Here is a 19,368-nt window from a genome sequence, read left to right on the forward strand (position 1 = left end):
CATCACTGTAGTATCTCATCATCTTCCACAATGAACCCAAACTCCCATGGCAATACACCCTTTTTTCATAGTAATAAGTTCCCATATAAGTCTCTGGACCTTTCTGTGTTACACCGGAGCTGTTCAAGATTGCTCCAATCAGCATTATTTGGGCTGTTAGTGGGAGTTATCCACAGCAGTTTCTTATTTCATCCCTCTGGCTCCACTCTTTATCTTGTCCTTGGGGTGTATGCCTTTGCTTTAGGGTTGTCAATCTGCCATCCGGGTGAAAGTTGTGCCTCTTGACTCCTCCACTTCCTTCTTGACCATCTGGCCCAGCTGTCCTTTTTCAGTTAATTACCATACATTCTTTACACACACCAAACAGTAAATAAGGCCATAAAGCTTCTATCCTTTTAAGAACAATTATGAACACAATCAGTATAGAATAAACTCAGAACAATTTCTTCTTACTAATTCAAGGCTACATTTTCTTCTTACTAATTCAAAACTAGCAAAATGGAGTATAAAGCAAAATAAGCAAAATGGAGTACAGTTTTACTTGAGACAATTTCTTCCCATTAGGCTTTTGCTTACACATTAACCAAGGTAAGTGTGACATTATCTGATTAAATCATTGTTGGTACCACTGTTACATAATTGCAATGAACCTTAAATGAAGTGTGACACATAGCTAGAAAGGGTTAAGCAACCTGCAGGATAAATGACCCAGAATCAACCTTTAGAGACATGTTAGAAAAGTATATGAATGGTAATTAGGGCCAGTCCATGTTAGATAGGCTAGAATTCTGAAGTGCAAACCTGTATTGTTAGAGAATTAGTGATACTAATTGTATGTGTTTATTTGTATCTTGTTAGATGTTAGCCATGTAACCAGACAGTTCCTGTCTGTCACTATAGCTATTGATTCAGAGATCAAAAGGGAATATTAACATTTAGATGAATCTTGGGTGAAATAATGTCATTGTCTATGTGTCTCTTTAAAGTTTGTGATAAATTGCCCAATGGATAAATTGCCTTACGTTAATCTGTGTAGCTAATTACTGGTGATGTTTAGGAAATAGGTCTATCTCAAAGTCTCTATGATTGCCTATTGTTCGCCTAGGGACTCCGGAAGCTGTTGAGAGAAGACCTGGAACTGTATAAAAACCCCTTAGGTAGTGATTCTGTTATCTCAGATCTGCTTGATGCTTCATGCAGGGGAAGCTTAAGCCATAAGACTGAGATCTCCAGAGTCCTGGATCACCCTGAATATGGGCATTGGAATATAACCTATGGACTAATTCTAAAAGAACTCTTTTCAACTATAAAGCTCACCATCTTGACTATGAATCTGATCTCAGAACTGTACTCATGTCTATATGTATATTGATCTTTTAACCAATACACACACACACTCACTCACACTCTCTCTCTCTCTCTTTTAATAAATCTTAGTTTAGTTCATAAGAATTGGGTAAGATCTGGAACATTCATTAACCTGGCAGGTAATGTGTCCAATCCTTTGGGATTGATAGAACTTTCTTATATAATTAATAAGATTTTCAGTAATCCTCATCATATTTGACTTGGGTGTCCAGTGGAGGCCTGAGGCAGAGTTGCTTTAAGGGAATTGTGTTGTTGGCTTCTGGGTGACCAGTGAGGTATTATAGAGGCTGTTTTGTTCAGGACTGGTACATTTAAGTATTGGAATATTCATCAGCTCTGGGGATTGTCTGCCCCATTCTTTTCAGTTCACCTTAATTGAGTGACTTCAGTGTGGCTCCCTGGGTCCCCGGTCACAGCAACTAACATCAGTTTTGTGTTGTTTATTCCCTCCTCCTCCCCCACACCCAGCTGAAGAAGCATGTGCAGTAAAGTGCCTTCTTTTGGTAGGGTTTTGTTGTTTTTCAATAGATATATCTGTTGCTATGTACTTTGATAAGACAAGGTGAAAGAAATGCACCTTGCACTGGAAGTCAAAAGCAGTGAAGTTTGTGATGGTCATATTTTGGGTGAGTTCATTCCATAGGCTTAGAACAGCCCCAGAGAAGGGTCTCTCTCCTGCGCAGATGAACTTTATTCTTATTGTGTTTGGATTGAATGCTGCATTCATCTTCCCCCATCATCTTCCCCCCATCATCTCCTATTTGTACACTATGAAAGATTATCTAGTGAATCTGAGATTTGTTTTTCTTCTTCTTTTAATATAAACCTAGCGACTTAATAGCATTTGTATTTCATGTCACACATAAAAAGGACAATCTATATATTTCAATTAAAAGCGCCTCTTACTGATGGAACTTAACTGATTTGTATGTTTATTATTATTGACAATTTCCATTCTCAGGTGCTGGAATGATAGTGGAAAATCAGTTAGACACAATGGTGAACAGCAGCTATAATTAAAATGTTGAATGCTCTTTTTGTGATATTACCAACAGATATACAAGATGTTCGAACTCTAGCAACAATGTTAATTTAAGCCATAAATAAAATGTATATGCACTAAAATTAAAACAAATGTCTTTCCAAATAATAGATGAAAAGTATGGACATACATTGCACAGGCAATTAGACACAACACTTTGCTTCTATTTTTTCCCAAAATCTTCAGAGGAAATGTTTGATCACAAATATAGTGTAGCTCAGTTACCTGGAAATAAGTTATACGAGTTAACCTAACACGAAAGATGTCAGTAGGCATGGCTAGGGATAGTCACGGAAGAACCCAATCTTACTTAGCATTTTTGTTTTTGGCTGAGCGTGAGTACCACTATCTATTCATATCTCCTTTTATTTCTTCTGCAAGTGGTGTGCAATATTATTCTATATCTTACTTTAAAATATTTTTGATTGTCTCAAACTCTGTTAAAAGATGAGTGTTTGGGTTGAACACTGCATCTTCCCCCCATGATCTGCTATCTGTGCACTATGAAGCGCATTTAGTGAAGATTGCTTTTCTGCTGCTGCTGATATACACCCACCATTAGAGATGTGCACCACCTGCCATTTTTGAGTATTGGTAAAAAGGCCTCCATTTTATCTGAAATAATTTCTAGTCAGTTATTTTCATCCACAAACATACTCTTTCTACCAAATACCAAGAAGCAGATTATGCTGCTTTACCATACTGAGTATGCATTAAGATAGGGTAAAATTTTCTTCTGTGAGCTACACTGCCGCTCATTTACACACAGGGCAGATCATAGCTACATAGTCTGGGTGCAACCCATATATGGGAACTCCCACTGTCAACAGAAGAGACTAAGTGTACAATATGTAGTACAGCTACATATTATGGATATGAGACCCACATTGTACTTCTGAGAGAAACTATACTATTTAGATAACTATTGTTTTCAATGCTTCCTCCATGCCCCATCTGTAGTTTCAATCTAGTGTGATTAGGCCTGAATAGTTTCAATCTGAAAATTAAGCAGCTAGATCAAAGAATGAATTCTTTTCCCTTTTCCCCAGAACTCAGACTTCTGTCATGACAATGGAATTGGTGGACATGACTTACCTGTGGGAAAGAGTGTTAAGAATAGCTAAGGCACTGAACATAATGAAATGTGATCTAGAATTCTGAGAGGCCATATTGCCACTAAGCTAAGGAGGAACATGATGCACACTGCACTTTGGTTTTGAGAACCGGAATTTCAAAGAGGTTTTGAAACTGCACTGAAGGTTTTTATGTATTTGAGCCAAGATTGTTTGGTTAAAAAGACAATTTAGAAGCAACTTTGGGAAGGAAAAGGATAATCTGGGATGTTTTCTGTGAACGGAAAGAATATCCTTAAAGGGATGATGCGCATCTCCTTTCCTTTGCTCTCCAAGTGAGAATTTCAGAGGCTGAAATGCATCCTCTGTCTCCAACTACGGAGTCACTCCAAATTAACATCATATTCTGAATTGACCTTTCCTGCCCGCCAGACTCAGAATTGGACCTTGCTCTTGATCTACTTTTCTAGAGCTCCAGAGAAACTAGCAATATGCTGGTTGTTTAGACAGAAGCCCTCTCTCCGCTCAAGGTTGATACCTCCCATCAGCCATCTGTCATATGACCATAAAAGCCAACAACACAACAGCTTCTTCCTTCTCTTAGTTTTTGTCTGTCTTTGATCAGTGAAATTCATTAAATAAAAACTAAGACCTATGTGAGTAAACGGAGGATGTTTCATTGTAGTTCAGTTCAGCTTTCCACCATTTAAGGGTTAAGAAAAACTGGTTTTATTATTTGGATTTGGACTGGGCCAGATCATTACCTGGTGTAAATCAGCATCGATCAATGGGAGCTAATAGAGCAAAGCAGAACATTAGAGGATAGGTGGTTATTATGGAGTTAAACCTCAGCCCATGAGAAAGAATCCTGAAGTTTAGCACTGGCGGTAGTTTAGTACTAGCAATACGGTGCACCAAGTAATAGCCAATTAATCTATAAACCAAAAGAATACTCTGAGAAATGTCTCATTGAGAAGCAAATGCATTTAGGAAAGTTTGTCTCCCTCTTTACAGACTCCTGATGCTGCATCTGCTTTCTCCAAGTGAAATATTTCTACATGTGCTACATCTTGTGCTCATTGTGGCCAGTATTACAGAAATTCATTTGAGGCAAAGGCAAGATCATTTCTTGCCTGGTGTACGTGGATCTTCACTCCACTGGTATCAGAATGCAACCTACAATTCAACAACTGAACATAAAGTGAAAAAGTTACATTGAATTAATTTGGCTTTCATATAGACTTCATGCAGTTCTATTATTAGCATTTAAGGGCATTTATTAAGTGTTACTTTAGTGTACATGTATATAATGTGAATCTATATTAAAATTGCAAATAGTTGAAGTCATTTTAGACCCAGCAATTGGGAAACAAATGTCTTCTATCCCAAAATTAATTCATAGTGTATTTTCAACCTCCTGAATTTTCATAAATTCAAAAGCTTTACATATTTTATCTATTTTAATTCTATTAGTTGTTATAAATCTAAGCATACATGAATTTGAAAAACTGGAGGAAGAATTAGGCAGCAGTATAACATCCTGGGTTCTTTTCTTTTATTACTGGTAAAATTAAAGGAATCTTTGAGGCTCACAAATAATATTTTGTGCAAAAAAGATTAGAAATATACCGGACATTTACATCATCTGCAGCATAATAAGTGAACTATATAGTCATAGATAATGTACTTTGTAAAGAGACTGTAAAAGAACGAAAAAAGATATTTGTGCATGAAACTTTCCAGATCCATTTTACAGCAGCTATTTTGTATAGTCCACATTCTATCAAAATAAAACACAAACTTGTGTTTCAAGGAGCCTGAAAGTGCATCTCCTACACGCTACAATATATTGTTTAGTTGACATGGCCAATCCCTAGTAAAATCTGTAACTCAGTGGAGATATCTGCCAACTGAACAGACACAGATGATGCACATAAGATTCATACAGAAGGGCACTAACAATAAGCTTTTGCATATAAAACCATCCCTTAAGAAGAGATTGTGCTTGAAACTATTTTATAGCTACAGTATTTTTGTTCATTATGTTTAAGAGGCACTGCATAAATATGAAGTGAGTCACCTAATGCACTTAATATTTCTCAATTGAGAACTATTGCAGCTTTACTCTATGTCTAGGTGCTGATTATACTTTGGTTTGCTTTACAGTAGTAACATTGCACTGGCAACACAGCTGATACTAAGAGGCAAGCTGGAGATACTGCCAACTGGAGGACCAAAACAAGTAGTTCACTCTTTTACTTCTTTTCATGCTTCTTGGTTAATTCTCCTCTTTCTAACTGCAGACTCACACTGCTGTTTACTTTCTTCTCCTTTTGTTGGCTCTCCTGAGAGACTTGCTGAACTGCCTGCAGGATGGCAGTTTGCACAATCTGTTTGCTGGCATTCTGCAGCGCAACTTCTTCTTGTTCATTTCCAGATTTCTCACCTACAAAAAAAAAAGTTTGAAAAAAAGGAATTTAAGTATTTTTGCTACTTAAAATACATTAAATGTAATACAGAAAAATTCTGTTAGCAAATTGTAAAGGTAAAGATTAAATAAGACACCTGCCATAACAGGAGGTGATCTAGAAAGGTGGATCTGTCTACAACATTATCAGAGTCAACACAGCCTTCAGCAAGAATGAAGAGGGATGGCTTGTTCCTGCATAGATCCACCACCTGAATGGAGGAAGGGGTGTGCGTCAGATAGAAGCACAACTCAGATATGGAATGGTTACATGTTTACTTGGTAGGTTGAGAGGAGAGGAGCCTTCCACCAACCCTCCTGGACAACAATTTACTTGGGCTATGCTCTTGGATGAGGATATAGACCTAGCATATCTGACACCTTCTCCTTTACTGCTATATAAAGAAAGACTATGCTTCTAACAGTTTATTTACCTTTAATAAAAAAAAAAAGCACCAAACTCAAGTCCTGCTGACATCTGTGTCAAAATTTCCATTGGCTTCAGAATTTGAATTATTTTAAGGTGTAAACTGATTGATCTTTAACAAACTACACCTGCAAATATATTTGCATAAAAACGTTACTGACCTGTTCTGTAAGTGCTGCTCATGAGGGTGCAGATGTGTATTCCACTCAGGTGTGTTTGTGCCTAGTGCACCAAGAGTTGGAGATTTTTTTTCCCTGCAGCAGTACCTGTCACTGTCAGGACAGTGTATACACCCTCGGTCTCCTCATGGCCCCTTCTGAGTCTATGTAAGGGTGCTGCTAATTCCTAATTCCCCCACCTCAATTCCTTTGGACCAGAGAGAGAAACAAAGACTCCAGGGAACAGGGGATGGAGGGTGGGTCATGGAATACACATCTGCACCCACATCTAAAAAGAACAACAGTTACAGAACGGGCAAGTAATTATTTTTTCTTCAAATGTGTGCAGATGTTCATTCCACTCAGGTGACTCACCCCCAGTATACGCTTGGAGTCTAGTTAAACAATGACTATAATATTAATTTGCCAAAATTTTCATCTGGTCCTGATGCAGTTAGGATGGCATAGTGATGCATGAATGTGTATAGTGAGGACCACATGGTAGTTCTACAAATGTCCAATATAGGAACATCTCTCAGTAAAGCAACTGTTGAAGGTGGAGCCCCAGTAGAATGGGCTGAGAGTTTGGAGAAAGAGTGTCAGCTATCCAATATGCTGTCGTGATCCAGGAGGTGATCTATCTTGAAATCGTCTGCATTGAGACTACTTGCCCTTTCATACAATCTGGAGAGGACACAAAAAGACAAGGTGATTGTCTGAAAGTTTTGGTCCTGTCCAGGTGGAAGGCAAACACTCACCTAACATCTAAGATATGTGGAAATTCCTCATCATTATTAGAACGTGGCTTAGGAAAGAAAGCCAGAAGTTCTAATGTCTGATTTAAATAAAAAACTGACACTACTTTGGTTAAAAACTTTGGATGTGGCATCAAAACTATCTTGTCCTTGAAAAATATTGTGTAAGCATGGCTCATTATCAAAGCTTGCAGTTCAGATACTTGTTTGGCTGATGTAATGGCTATGAGGAATATGGTCTTCTGTTCGGGCCAAAAGTAAGCAAATGCTCAAAAGCAGGTTCCTAAGAGCTGCCAACACAAAGTTAAGGTCCCAGGTTAGCACCACATCCCTAATAGGTGGAGAAAGGCACATCACTCCCTTGTGAAATCTAGTCCTGGCAACCTGGAGAATACCAAGCCCCTGGGACAAGGGAATAGATAGCTGAGATTGCTGCAAGGTGAACTGTCAGGGAACTCATGGAAAGGGCTGAGGATTTCAAATTAAGATGGTTCTCTAAGATGTTCTGGATCCTTGCCTCTGAAGATTGTAGCTCATAACTAGGGGGACATATGGAAGACCTTTTCTCCTTAGCCGTGTAAGTTGTCCTTGTTAACTGCTTTCTACTGTTAAGCAGAACCTCTTGAACTGCCAAGGAACATGACTTCTCTTTGTCTAGCCACTCACAAGCCATGCAGTGAGGTGAAGGCTCTTGAGGTCTGGATGCAGTTTGTGACCATACTGCTGTTGCACTAGGTCCTGGAGGAGAGGCCGAGGGTGAGGAAACTAAACTGAGAGACTGAAGTCTGAGAATCAGCATGGCCTGAGCCATGCAAAGTCTACGAGGATTAACCTGACTTGATCTTGTTTGTTTGTGAATGACTGGAGGATCAGGGACATGCATACATTAGATCCAGTCTCCACACCAACAAGAAGGCGTTGGTGAGAAAGTCTGGACTGTGGCCCACTTAAGAACAAAATGGATGATTCTTCCTATTGTCTTTTGCAGCGAACAGATTGACTAAGGGAACACCCCATGTTCAGAAGATGGACTTCAGCATCCTGTTCTTGAGAAACTACTTGTAGTTGTGGGAGAATCTTCTGTGGAGGAAATCAGCCAACTGATTCTGAATGTCAGGTAAATGTGCCACTACAGGAGTGATGTCCTCTGTGATGCAAAACTCACAAAAGCTCATGTCTTCTTGACAGAGCCGAGTGGAGCAAGCCCTGCCCCCTCTTGTTCAGATAGTACAATGCAAAGGTATTGTTGGTCCAAATTTGGCCCAACAAGCCCTCTGATACGAGAAAGGCAGACTCAAGACACTCTGCGAATAACTCAGAGCTCAAGGACAAGCTGCTATGCAGATTGGACTCTTCCTCCAACCAAAGCACTTGAGTTTTTGAGCACCCCAGCCTATTAGAGCGGTTGGGTGAGAAAAGGGAATGCCTACACATCCATTGTCTGGGGTCATTCACCACTCCAGGGAACATATTACCGCAGGCAGGAGCTTTTTAAGCCAGAAGAACTCATTTTTTAAGCCAGAAGGTGGCACAGGAAGTAGTCTGAGCAACTAGGTAAATCCATGGCTGACTGCTAAGTTGGACTCTCTCACTTCACTCCTGAGCCCTACCTTATTCCTGATTTCTGCCTTCCTGTCCTGTTCCCCTGGTTCCCACCTTGTTCCAGATCCCTACTTCTCTGCCCTACCTACTGACTTTGGCTCTGACCCTTGGCTTGACCTCTGGCTCTGACTCACACCTCTGATTCCTGGCTCCTGACTTTTGCAGCAACCATTAGGCCTGACCACCACTGGTCTGACCATCTACATCCCAGCCTATGACACCAATCTGTTCAGGTTGTGTCTAGGTGATAGATTTCAACCATGAGGCTATGTGGCCCAGCAATCTCAGGCAAGTCCGAGCTGTGGTGGACAGATGAGATCTGAGGGATTTGCACAAGTCATGAATCATTTAAAACCTGTGAGGAAGAAAAGTACTCAAATTCATAGAATTCAGTAGGGTCCCAATGAACTTGAGCCTCTGAGTTGGAATAAATATAGACTTTTCCTTGTTCAGAACGAGTCCCAGATGACTGAAAAAGCAGATGATTAACCTGATGTGGCCCCAAACCTGATCCTGTGAAGAATCTTGTACCAGCCTATCATCCAGGTAAGGGAAGATGTGGATACCATTCTTCCTTAAGAAGGCCGCCACTACCACTGAACATTTAGTGAATACACAAGAAATCGAAGACAAGCCAAATAGAATTACCATGTCCTGGCAATGGCGGTTCCCCCCACCCCTCACCAGAAAGCTGAGGAATCTCCAATGATTGACTCAGCCCTGGTCTACACACAGCCCCTGGTTCGAACTAGGGTACGCGAATTCAGCTACGTGAATAACGTAGCTGAATTCGAACTACCCTAGTTCGAATGACTTACCGTCCAGACGCCGCGGAAGCGAACTCCGTCGACTCCGGCAACTCCTCCTGCCGCGGTGGAGTACCGGAGTCGACCGCGGCGCTTCCAGAGTTCGAACTATCGCGTCTAGATCAGACGTGATAGTTCGAACTCCGAGAAGTCGAACTCGCCGCGTCGACCCGCGGGTAAGTATAGACGTGGCCTAATACCACCACAGGGAAAATATGTATTTCAAAGATCAAAAGCAGCAAACCAACTGTTGATATCTAGCGAGGGGAGTATAAAAGCAAGGGTAAACATGTGGTATCTCAGTTGCTTGAGGAACTTGTTGAGAATCTTAAGGTCCAAAATAGGTCTCAGTCCTTCCTTGGACTTGGCAATAAGGAAATAAGGGCAATAGAAGCTCTGTCCTTTAAACTGCAGGGAAACTTTCTGTATAGCCCTTACAGTGAGTGGAGACTGAACTTCTTGAAGGAGCACAGACTTGTGAAATTGGTCCCTGAAAGGGGATTGGGGAAGGGGGACAAATAAGAACTGGATCAAATATCCCAGTCCCTTAGTACTTAGGATCCACTTATCCAAGATTATGGTCTCCCAAGTGAGGAAAATCCGTCCCGAATGGGTGATTGGGGGCAGGGGGAAGGGATGGGTAGATCATTGGTGGTTGCATGGCTGGTCTTGAAGAATTCGTGAAAAAAGTTGTTTCCCTACAGCAGGTTGAGGGTGATACGATTGGTTAGACTGGAACTGGATGCTCTCCTCTTCTGAGGCATCTGTCTCTTCCTAGGAGAGTCATAGTGCCTTGGGGGATAAAAGGATTGCCTCTGATATCATTGAGAATATTATTGAGGAGGCTTATACTGGCGTTTCTTGGTGGCCAGGTGTAGGACACACACTGTCTTCCACCCCCAGAATGTGTGAGTCTTAAGAGTGCAACACCTCATTTGTGTTGTCTGAAAACAAATATTGACAGTAAAAACATAAGACCTCAATAGACTGCTGAATGTCCAGCACTATCCAGGATTTACATAACCTTTCTCATTATAATTGCAGAGGCCACAGCCCTGGAGGAAGCATTTGCAATGTCTAGGGCAGACTAGAGTGAAATCTTTGCCATCATTAATAAGGCCCTGAACTCTTCCTTTGTATTGTCCAGCAATTTGTCCAGGAACTTTGACATCACCTGCTAATTAAGAAAATCATGTTTTACCAGGAGGGTTGCTGGTTTACTATTCTCATCTGGAGTGAGGCAGTAGTATAAATCTCTCCTCCTAATGCATCTAGTCTCTTAGACTCTTTATTTGGGGGTGGGATTGCAATTTCCCCTGCAGCGATCTCTCATTAACAACTGTTGACAACTAGGGAGTTCAATGCTGGGTGGGAGTAAAAACACTAGAACCCCTGAGAAGGGACATCACTGTCAGAGTTAGAGATGCCAATGTGAGCCACAAGGTTTTCTCCAGCTGCAGAAGGGCATCATTAATCAGGAGAACTACCTTTCCCAGTGTAGATGCTTGGAGGATGTCTAATAACTTGTGGGTATTTTTCCTATATCAGTTCAGGTTCAATGTCCAGGGCTATAGCCATTCTCCTAAGTAAGTCTTGGTAGAATTTAAAATTCTCTGGGGCTGGAGAAGAGGAAGTCAGTAACTCTGAGTCATTCAGAGAGGGCAAAGCCAGAATTGCGGGGGCCAATGTTGCCTCTTAAGGCAAAGGTTGATCATCTGGCAAGGGCTCACCCACAAGAAGTGGTTCAGGAGGACGGGTATCCTTCTGTATCTGCATCAAAGGTGGCTCTGGAGGTTCGTCTGCCTCACAACTGGATGGGAGGGGGAATCTATCCTTGGACAAGTGCTGAGGTTCTGACCTGAGGGAGAGAGATCTACCCCATCAGTCCCCTGAAGGCCATTGTGGGAAGGGCTGTGGCACAATAGGCCAGTACATATTGGACCAGGATGATCTGCCCTTGCTATAAGAGTGGCTGTGCTCTCGGTACCAATTTTTGTCCCCTAGCTGATGCTTGGATGATTTGCCTGACCCCTTTCATTGAGAATGAGATGAATGAGAGCTGGACTCTGACTCAGAATTTGATGAGTCCTCAGAGTAGTTCATGGGCATTGGTGGAGCCCACCCCAGTGGGACCACTGGATATCCCAATTTGTGTATTGACCAATGAAGGGGAGGTACCATCAGTTACTGTAAGGGTGTCCTGGGATGGCTGGATGAATGGGTCCAGGACCAGGAAGGAGCATACTGCTGGTACTTATGAGCCTGATGGAGCGAGTCCCCACTCCAAAAAGCAACTAGGCACCAAGCAAGTAAGCAAATAGGTATCAAGGTCAGAAGTGTAGCAGGCACTGAGGACAGAGGGGGCAATTGTACCAGCCCCACAGGCACAACGGCAATGGACAGTGCCTGTTTCTTCATCAGTACTGGGGCCATAAGCATTTGTAAACTGGGTCCCGAAGTCAAAGGATGTGATGGACATAGAGTCACTGTGGGTCCCAATGTAGAGCTCACCTCTTGTGTAAACAGAGATGCAGGCACAGAGAGACATAGCAGATCTGCTGCTGCCATAAAGGATTGCAGAGCAAAAGGTTACTGAAAGGGATGGCACTGCCACAGTGTTCCTAGGTGCCGAACTCGATGTCTGTCTCTCGGATGGCTCTGGAGTCAATAGTATCATACCAGGATCCTCCCACCTCACTACCGGGGAGACACAAGTTGATGGTCCAGATCTACCTTGGGAACCTGGTTCTTGATGTCGCTTAGTGCCTGTTATGGATGAAGAGGATAGTGCACCAGGCGTGAACACATCTGAGTGGAATACCACTTGAAGAACTACCCACATTACTGAAAAAGCAATTAGAGGTGCATATTGCTTACTTAAGAAAAGTTGTCTTATTGATTCTTGTTTCATCAGTGTTACAATCAAGAGAAGAATTGGAGTAATGTAGCAACAGAGGGTCAGGATCCTCAACTGGTGTAAACTTGGTGCAGCTCCACTGAAGTCAATGGAACTACAAGGATTTACATGAGCAGAGAAGCTGGCCAAAAGTTTGCAGTGAAGTAAATGTAGATGGGCTACAGTCAGGAATATTCATTCAACAGGAAAAACCTTGTATCATGTTAAGGATTTGTCTTGATCCAAGAAAAGAAAAGAAATGTCAGTGTTAAGGACACAGGGCCAGATATTTTTAGGCATGTAGAAATGCAGATAGGCACCTAATGGGGTTTTCAACTGCAAGAGATACATGTTTGGACCCAGATACTTGATTTCAATGGGAGTTAGGTGCCTAAATACCTTTTGAGGATTGGGGCCCTAGATGATTTTGAAATTCCCATTAGCCACCTATCTGCACCTATAGGGACCTAAATGCTTTTGAAAATCTGTCTGAGAGTGCTCAGAAGTCTGCGAGTTTGCCACGGAAGTCACAGATTCCATGACCTCTGTGACTTCTGCAGTGGCCACCGCCCCTCCCCCCCAGCAGCAGCAGGAGCTTGGGTGGGATCCCTCAGCTCCTCAGGGGAGATGCGACCAGGGGGCCTTGCACGCTGCCTCTGCCTGCAGGCACCGCCCTCGCAGCTCCCATTGGTCACAGTTCCTGGCCAATGGGAGCTGTGGAGCCAGCGCTCAGGGAGGCAGTGCACAGAGCTGCATGGTCACACCTCTGCCTAGGAACGTTGCCACTTCCAGGGAGGCATGGAGCTGGGTAAGGAGCCTGCCAGCCCAACCAATGCCCACCCCCCAAGTACCAGTGCAAGTCCCAGGCCATGTGGCGCCACCTGCTCCCCCTGCCCCAAGCACTAGCAGGCGTCCTGGGCCGCATGCCGCTGCCCGCCTCCCCAAGCACCAGCGGGGGTCCCGGCCTCCCCTCCCCAGCACCCGCAGCACCGCCCCGGGCCACCCCTCTCCCCAAGATGTAGTCAGGGGTATATAGTACAAGTCATGGATAGGTCCCGGGCTATGAATTTTTGTTTACTGCCCATGACCTGTCCATGACTTTTACTAAAAATACCTTTGACTAAAATGTAGCCTTACTCATAATGCAAACTCTGCATACTGAGTGAGCTCATTTCATTCTTAATTGGCTCTGTTGTGCCTCAGTATCAGGATATGTAATTGTCTTTCTGTTCTGAAGCCACATGAGAGGAGCTCTTTACATAATAACTAGGGTAAATCAGAGTCCACTAAAGATTAAGTTCTGTGTGAAGCATTCTGAGCTGTGAGAAATTCCCAGTCTTTACTTTACAAATCTTTCAAGATAAAATTTAAGATTCTTATGACAGGGTAAATAGCAAAATGTTGTTCGCATCTGATGGAAAACAATGCAAAGTCTTGGTGTTATATGTCCAAATCAAAAGCACGACACCACCCAAACTACTAAACTTATGAGAAAGGGAATCTGTGAACTCTAAGGGTACGTCTACACTACGGGATTATTCTGAATTTACATAAACCGGTTTAGCAAAACAGATTGTATAAAATTGAGTGCGCGCGGCCACACTAAACACATTAAATCGGTGGTGTGCGTCCACGGTCCGAGGCTAGCGTCGATTTCTGGAGCGTTGCACTGTGGGTAGCTATTCCGTAGCTATCCCATAGTTCCCGCAGCCTCCCCCGCCCCTGGGAATTTCCGGGTTGAGATCCCAGTGCCTGATGGGGCAAAAATCATTGTCGCGGGTGGTTCTGGGTAAATGTCGTCAGTCACTCCTTCCTCTGGGAAAGCAATGGCAGACAAGCATTTCGTGCCTTTTTTCCCTGGATTGCCCTGGCAGATGCCATAGGCATGGCAATCATGGAGCCTGTTTTGCCTTTTGTGACTGTCACCGTATGTGTACTAGATGCCGCTCACAGAGGCGATTCAGCAGCGCTACACAGCAGCATGCTTTTGCTTTTGCATGACAGCAGAGATGGTTACCAGCCATACTGTACCGTCTACCATACCATAAATTGGTAATAAGATGATCATGGTTACCAGTCCTTTTGCACTGCACCATTTGCTGCTGTCATAAGTGCCCCTGGCTGAGATCAGCCAGGGGCGCAAAAGCCAAAATTGGGAATGACTCCCTGAGTCAATCCCTCCTTTTTGGTATCTAAAAATAGAATCAGTCCTGTCTAGAATATGGGCAAGTGTACTAGAGAACCACTGTATCAGAGAACCAGAGAGCACAGCTGCTCTGTGTCAGATCCTGCAGAAATTATGAGCTGTATGCTATTCACAGGGGGTGCTCCTGCAACAACCCCACCTGTTGATTCTGTTCTTCCCCCAGTCTTCCTGGGCTACCGTAGCATTGTCCCCCCACTTGTGTGATGAAGTAATAAAGAATGCAGGAATAAGACACAGTGACTTGTTAGTGAGAAATGAGTGGAAGGCAGCCTCCAGCTGCTATGATAGTCCAGACAGGACATTAAGCAGTGTGGAGGAGAGGAGCCCAGCATCGCGCTGCTAGTCCAGGGGCAATTGAATCTTTTCTTTACACATGAAGGGTGGGGGCTGATGGAGCTCAGCCCCCTGTTGCTATGATGAGGACGGTTACCAGCCATACTGCACCATCTACCAGGAAAAATTAGGGCCAGGCGCCCTTGATCGACCTCACGGATGCTAGTCAGCATGGTTACCAGTCCTTTTGCACTGCCCCATGTGCCAATAGGCTGATGATGACAATGGATATCAGTCTTATTGCACCATCAGCCACCCATGGCGGGGGGGGAGCAAGGATGTTGGTGTTGAGTACTGCAGCATCGTGTCTATCTGCAGCATTCATTAAAGATAGGGTGACATGTAAAAGAGTCAAGAGAGGATTGTTTTCCCTTTCACTTCTGGGGGTGGGTGGGTGGGTGCGTAAATTGCCGAGCTATGCCCTGACCCACCGCGGACATTGTGTTTGACCCTAGAAGCATTTGGAGCTCAGCCAAGAATGCAAATGCTTTTCGGAGATAGCTTGAGTCCTCCAGTCCATGAGCGTCCATTTGATTCTTTGGCTTTCCGTTACGCTTGTCACGCAGCAGTGCGCTGAGTCCCTGCTATGGCGTCTGTCTGGAGATTTTTTAAAAATGATTTTGAATTTCGTCTTCTGTAACGGAGCGCTGATAGAACAGATTTGCCTGCCCTTACAGCAATCACATCCGCATGGTCCATGCTGGAGCTCTTTCTTTATTTTGATTTTTAACTGCCTCGCCACACGTGCTGATCGGAGCTCCACGCTGGGCAAACAGGAAATATTCAAAAGTTCGCGGGGCTTTTCCTGTCTACCTGGCCACTGCATCCGAGTTCAGACTGCTGTCCAGAGCGGTCAGTGGTGCACTGTGGGATACCACCCGGAGGCCAATACCGTCGATCTGTGGCCACACTAACCCTAATCCAATATGGTAATACCGATACTAGCGCTACTCCTCTCGTTAGGGAGGAGTACAGAAACCGGTTTAAAGAGCCCTTTATATCGATATAAAGAGCCTCTTAGTGTGGACGGGTGTGGTGTTAAATCGGTTTTACGCTCCTTAAACCGGTTTAAACACGTAATGTAGACCAGGCTTAATACTTTGTAAGGATAGATGTTGTTTAGTTTTAGCGAGGTCATTTTGAAATGTAACGATTAACTTAATGTAATTTTATTTTTAAATTACCATACTATAAGATAGATTTTGGCCAAAATATATAATAGGAATGTGGTTTACAGTTTTGAAAGAATTTATACTTAGTATCGGAGCTGACAACATTTGGTCCCATGTTAAAGAAGCTAAATCAAACTCCTAGAAAGTCAGATTTTAGATGACAACATTGACACAATGGAACCACTTGAATGCTTGGCACTACCTGCTCCCTTCTATTCAGTTTCTTCCATTCCCAAGCATTTGAAACAGTAAGTGTTTTCTGGATGCAGTTCAATGTCATTTAACAATAAAATGCACAATATTTCTCTATTATCCAAGAACTAATGTATCACAGAGCCAATTTGTTCTCCTGTAAGGCAGTCAGAGGTCATCCAAGTTCAGCTGGTGTCCTAAAGGTGATATTTTATCAAGAGGAATGGATAAATATAAGATTGAAAACAAAGCAACATGTGTTAAAGTAGGGTTTATGCAATTTCATATAAATTTCTAGAAGCTTGATGTGTGTCCAAAAATTTCGCTTCATCCACCAAATCAGTTTTTATTCCTAACAAAACATACTGTTACCAAGCATGATGCTGTTGAATGTTGTCCTCCCTCCTCGCATTTATCTAGGGGTACTTCCATGTTTATTTCACAAGTTCTTCCTGATTTTCTGCGTTTAGATTATATTATATAAATCTGAACTTGAATTTATTTCTGAAGATGATACATCAGGGTCTTGTCCACAATAATACCAGAGCTTCACAGACATTTTTCACACTGTGAATAGCCACATGTGAATTAATTTTCTTTCTGTGAAGTTTGTTCTCCCCACCCCCATGAAATATGGGCAAACAATTAAGTGTGGTATGTTTCCCAAATCCATGAAAATGTGACTTTTGTAATTTTTTTTTGCCTGTGATGATAGAATTTTTGCAGAACTCCAGACTACAGCATGCATAATGTAACGTGATTAATTTGTTGTTTAGTGTTTTGAAAGTGTCCAGCAAATCACTGATTTACTATGCTGACATTACATAATGGATCAGCCTATGAAGTTTGGAAATGTGTAACAGTAAGCAATTTACTAAAACTCCACACGCTATTGCTGTGTGAGTATTTGCATGAATGTTTGATCTAATTATTTTACAAAGGGAAAATCCTGTCGTGTGTGTGTGTGTGTGTGCGCGTGCTACATTCCCAGAGTGGTGCTCTGAAGGGCTTGGTCCATGGCACCAGGCAGGGTGCTTTGAGGGCAGGAAAAGGCTGTGGCTGGTGCTGAGGAGTTTTGTTTTGCAGCAGGTCCACTTCCAAAAAACTCTAACTCTAATACATCTTTCAGCTGAGGGGCTGTAGTAAGGTAACAGCATTGTGTCCAGAAACTAGACTTGTTTAATGACTAAGATCCTGATATGGGTATCAAAGAGTAGGAAGGGATGATTCGGTATCCATATATTTTAATCTAGGTTCTTATACTGGCACCCATCACTATAGTTCCTCTATCTGCATAATAGAAATTTCTAAGTTATCTGACTCTTAAGTAAAAAAAACCTTAGCACTTGCAGAGCAGGGAGTGGTTATATTATCACTAATAAACAGCACAGGCTTCCCTTTAGTTAGTTGTTCAATTCCTGAGACTGCATTTAACTTAACTTTTATTCCAGCTAACACAATACATGGAAAATGGTTTGCAGAGTCAGTAGTTTTGTACCCCACCCCCCAAAATAATTTGAGAGGTTCACAAAGCCTCAGACTCTAAGGGTACATCTATACTGCTGCTGGGACCATGCTTCCCATCTGAAGTAGACAGACATATGCTAGCTCTATTTGCGTAGTGTGGCTCAAGCTAGCCACCTGAGTACAGACGTTGGGAGTCTGGATGGGTTTGTAGTCAGACAGCTGGCCAAGCTGCCAGCTGTTCTATCCCTGCTGCACTGCTATTTTTAGCACACTAACTCAAGCAGACCTAGCCTGTCTTTCTACACAAGCTGCAAAGCATGTTTCCAACTGCAGTACAAATGTACCCAAAGAGTCACCAATCTCAAACTTAGAGTTCCAGTTTCACCAAAAACTGGCACTCTATATCAGCAGCTAAGCTTTTGAAGTACTCTTGGCTGGGATCAAAGCTGCTCTCCATGAAAGAAAAACTATTAATAATTTTGGGAAAATATAGTATTATAAATAGATTCCAAGGCTTTTTCCCCACAAATCAATGGAATTATTGTAATTAAAAATCAAGAACCTCTTGTGTGGAAGATCTCATATGCTCTGTGGTGTTTCCTGGCTTCAGAGTACATATAGGAAATGCTTTCAGGGAAACTGAGTTATAAACTAGGATTATAAAAACTGATTAAGATTTTCAGAAGGTGTCAACCCAGTTTGCATATAGTCACCTTCACACACACATATACACCCCTGCACCTGCTCCACCCCCTCACAAGCATCATGAGTCTTCTTGCATGACCTTGAAATCAAATCCCTCTCCCACCCCCTATAGTGTAGGCCTGCATTCAGACTTTCTGCCTTCAGCTTGCTACAGACCAGCTTTAATAATGTGTGTATGCCACAGGAAGTGAGTTTTCAACAGACAGTCACGCTACAGTAAGTCTCTGAATCACTCATTTCTCTCCACATATCCATGTGCAAAGTTGTGGGATATTATTGTGAAGTTAACCCATTAAAGACACAAGCCTGCTATTACACACGGTTAAATCAGAAGTAGCTCCATTAAAAATCAATGAAGTTTCAAAGTTATAAAATTGGTTTCAGTGGCAGCCAAATCAGGTATTTAGCAGGAAACAGAAGCAGCATTTCTGGTGAATTGAAGGAGAGCAGTGGCAGGATGGTAAATGAGGAGTGATCGTGAGGGATCTTAGACTAGGAAAAATTGAGTAGACATCACTAATCACTGCCAAGCAATGTGGTGTTTATTCATCCCATCATATCTTCCTACAGTATAGGGCTGCACTGAAGGCTCATAAAATGAATGGTACCTTTTCCTTTTCACCAACAAAGTTGTGACTGCTCACTAGCAATTAGGATCCCTAAAAGCAGCTGTAGTAAGTGGAGGCAGGGGCTTTATCT

General features: G+C 42.5%; 1 protein-coding gene and 1 long non-coding RNA gene across 3 annotated transcripts in view; one reads left to right on the plus strand and one right to left on the minus strand.

Moving 5' to 3' along the window:
- The first annotated feature begins 320 nt into the window (after positions 1-320).
- On the plus strand, positions 321-9,438 carry LOC123364683. Its single transcript, XR_006577218.1, has 3 exons — positions 321-588; positions 8,279-8,407; positions 9,346-9,438. It is a non-coding gene; the product is annotated as an uncharacterized LOC123364683 (long non-coding RNA).
- Positions 5,080-19,368, minus strand: part of AKAIN1 (A-kinase anchor inhibitor 1) — a 41,148-nt gene continuing 26,859 nt past the window's right edge. Inside the window, exon 2 of one of the 2 annotated variants that reach the window (XM_045007003.1) lies at positions 5,080-5,929. In XM_045007003.1, coding sequence (XP_044862938.1) covers positions 5,739-5,929 — 191 coding nt within the window. In that variant the 3' untranslated portion in view covers positions 5,080-5,738. The remainder of the gene's footprint in view (positions 5,930-19,368) is intronic. The other variant, XR_006577217.1, reaches the window with a different exon arrangement.

This window comes from Mauremys mutica, chromosome 2 (genome assembly GCF_020497125.1).
Source record: "Mauremys mutica isolate MM-2020 ecotype Southern chromosome 2, ASM2049712v1, whole genome shotgun sequence".
NCBI classification, from domain to species: domain Eukaryota; kingdom Metazoa; phylum Chordata; order Testudines; family Geoemydidae; genus Mauremys; species Mauremys mutica.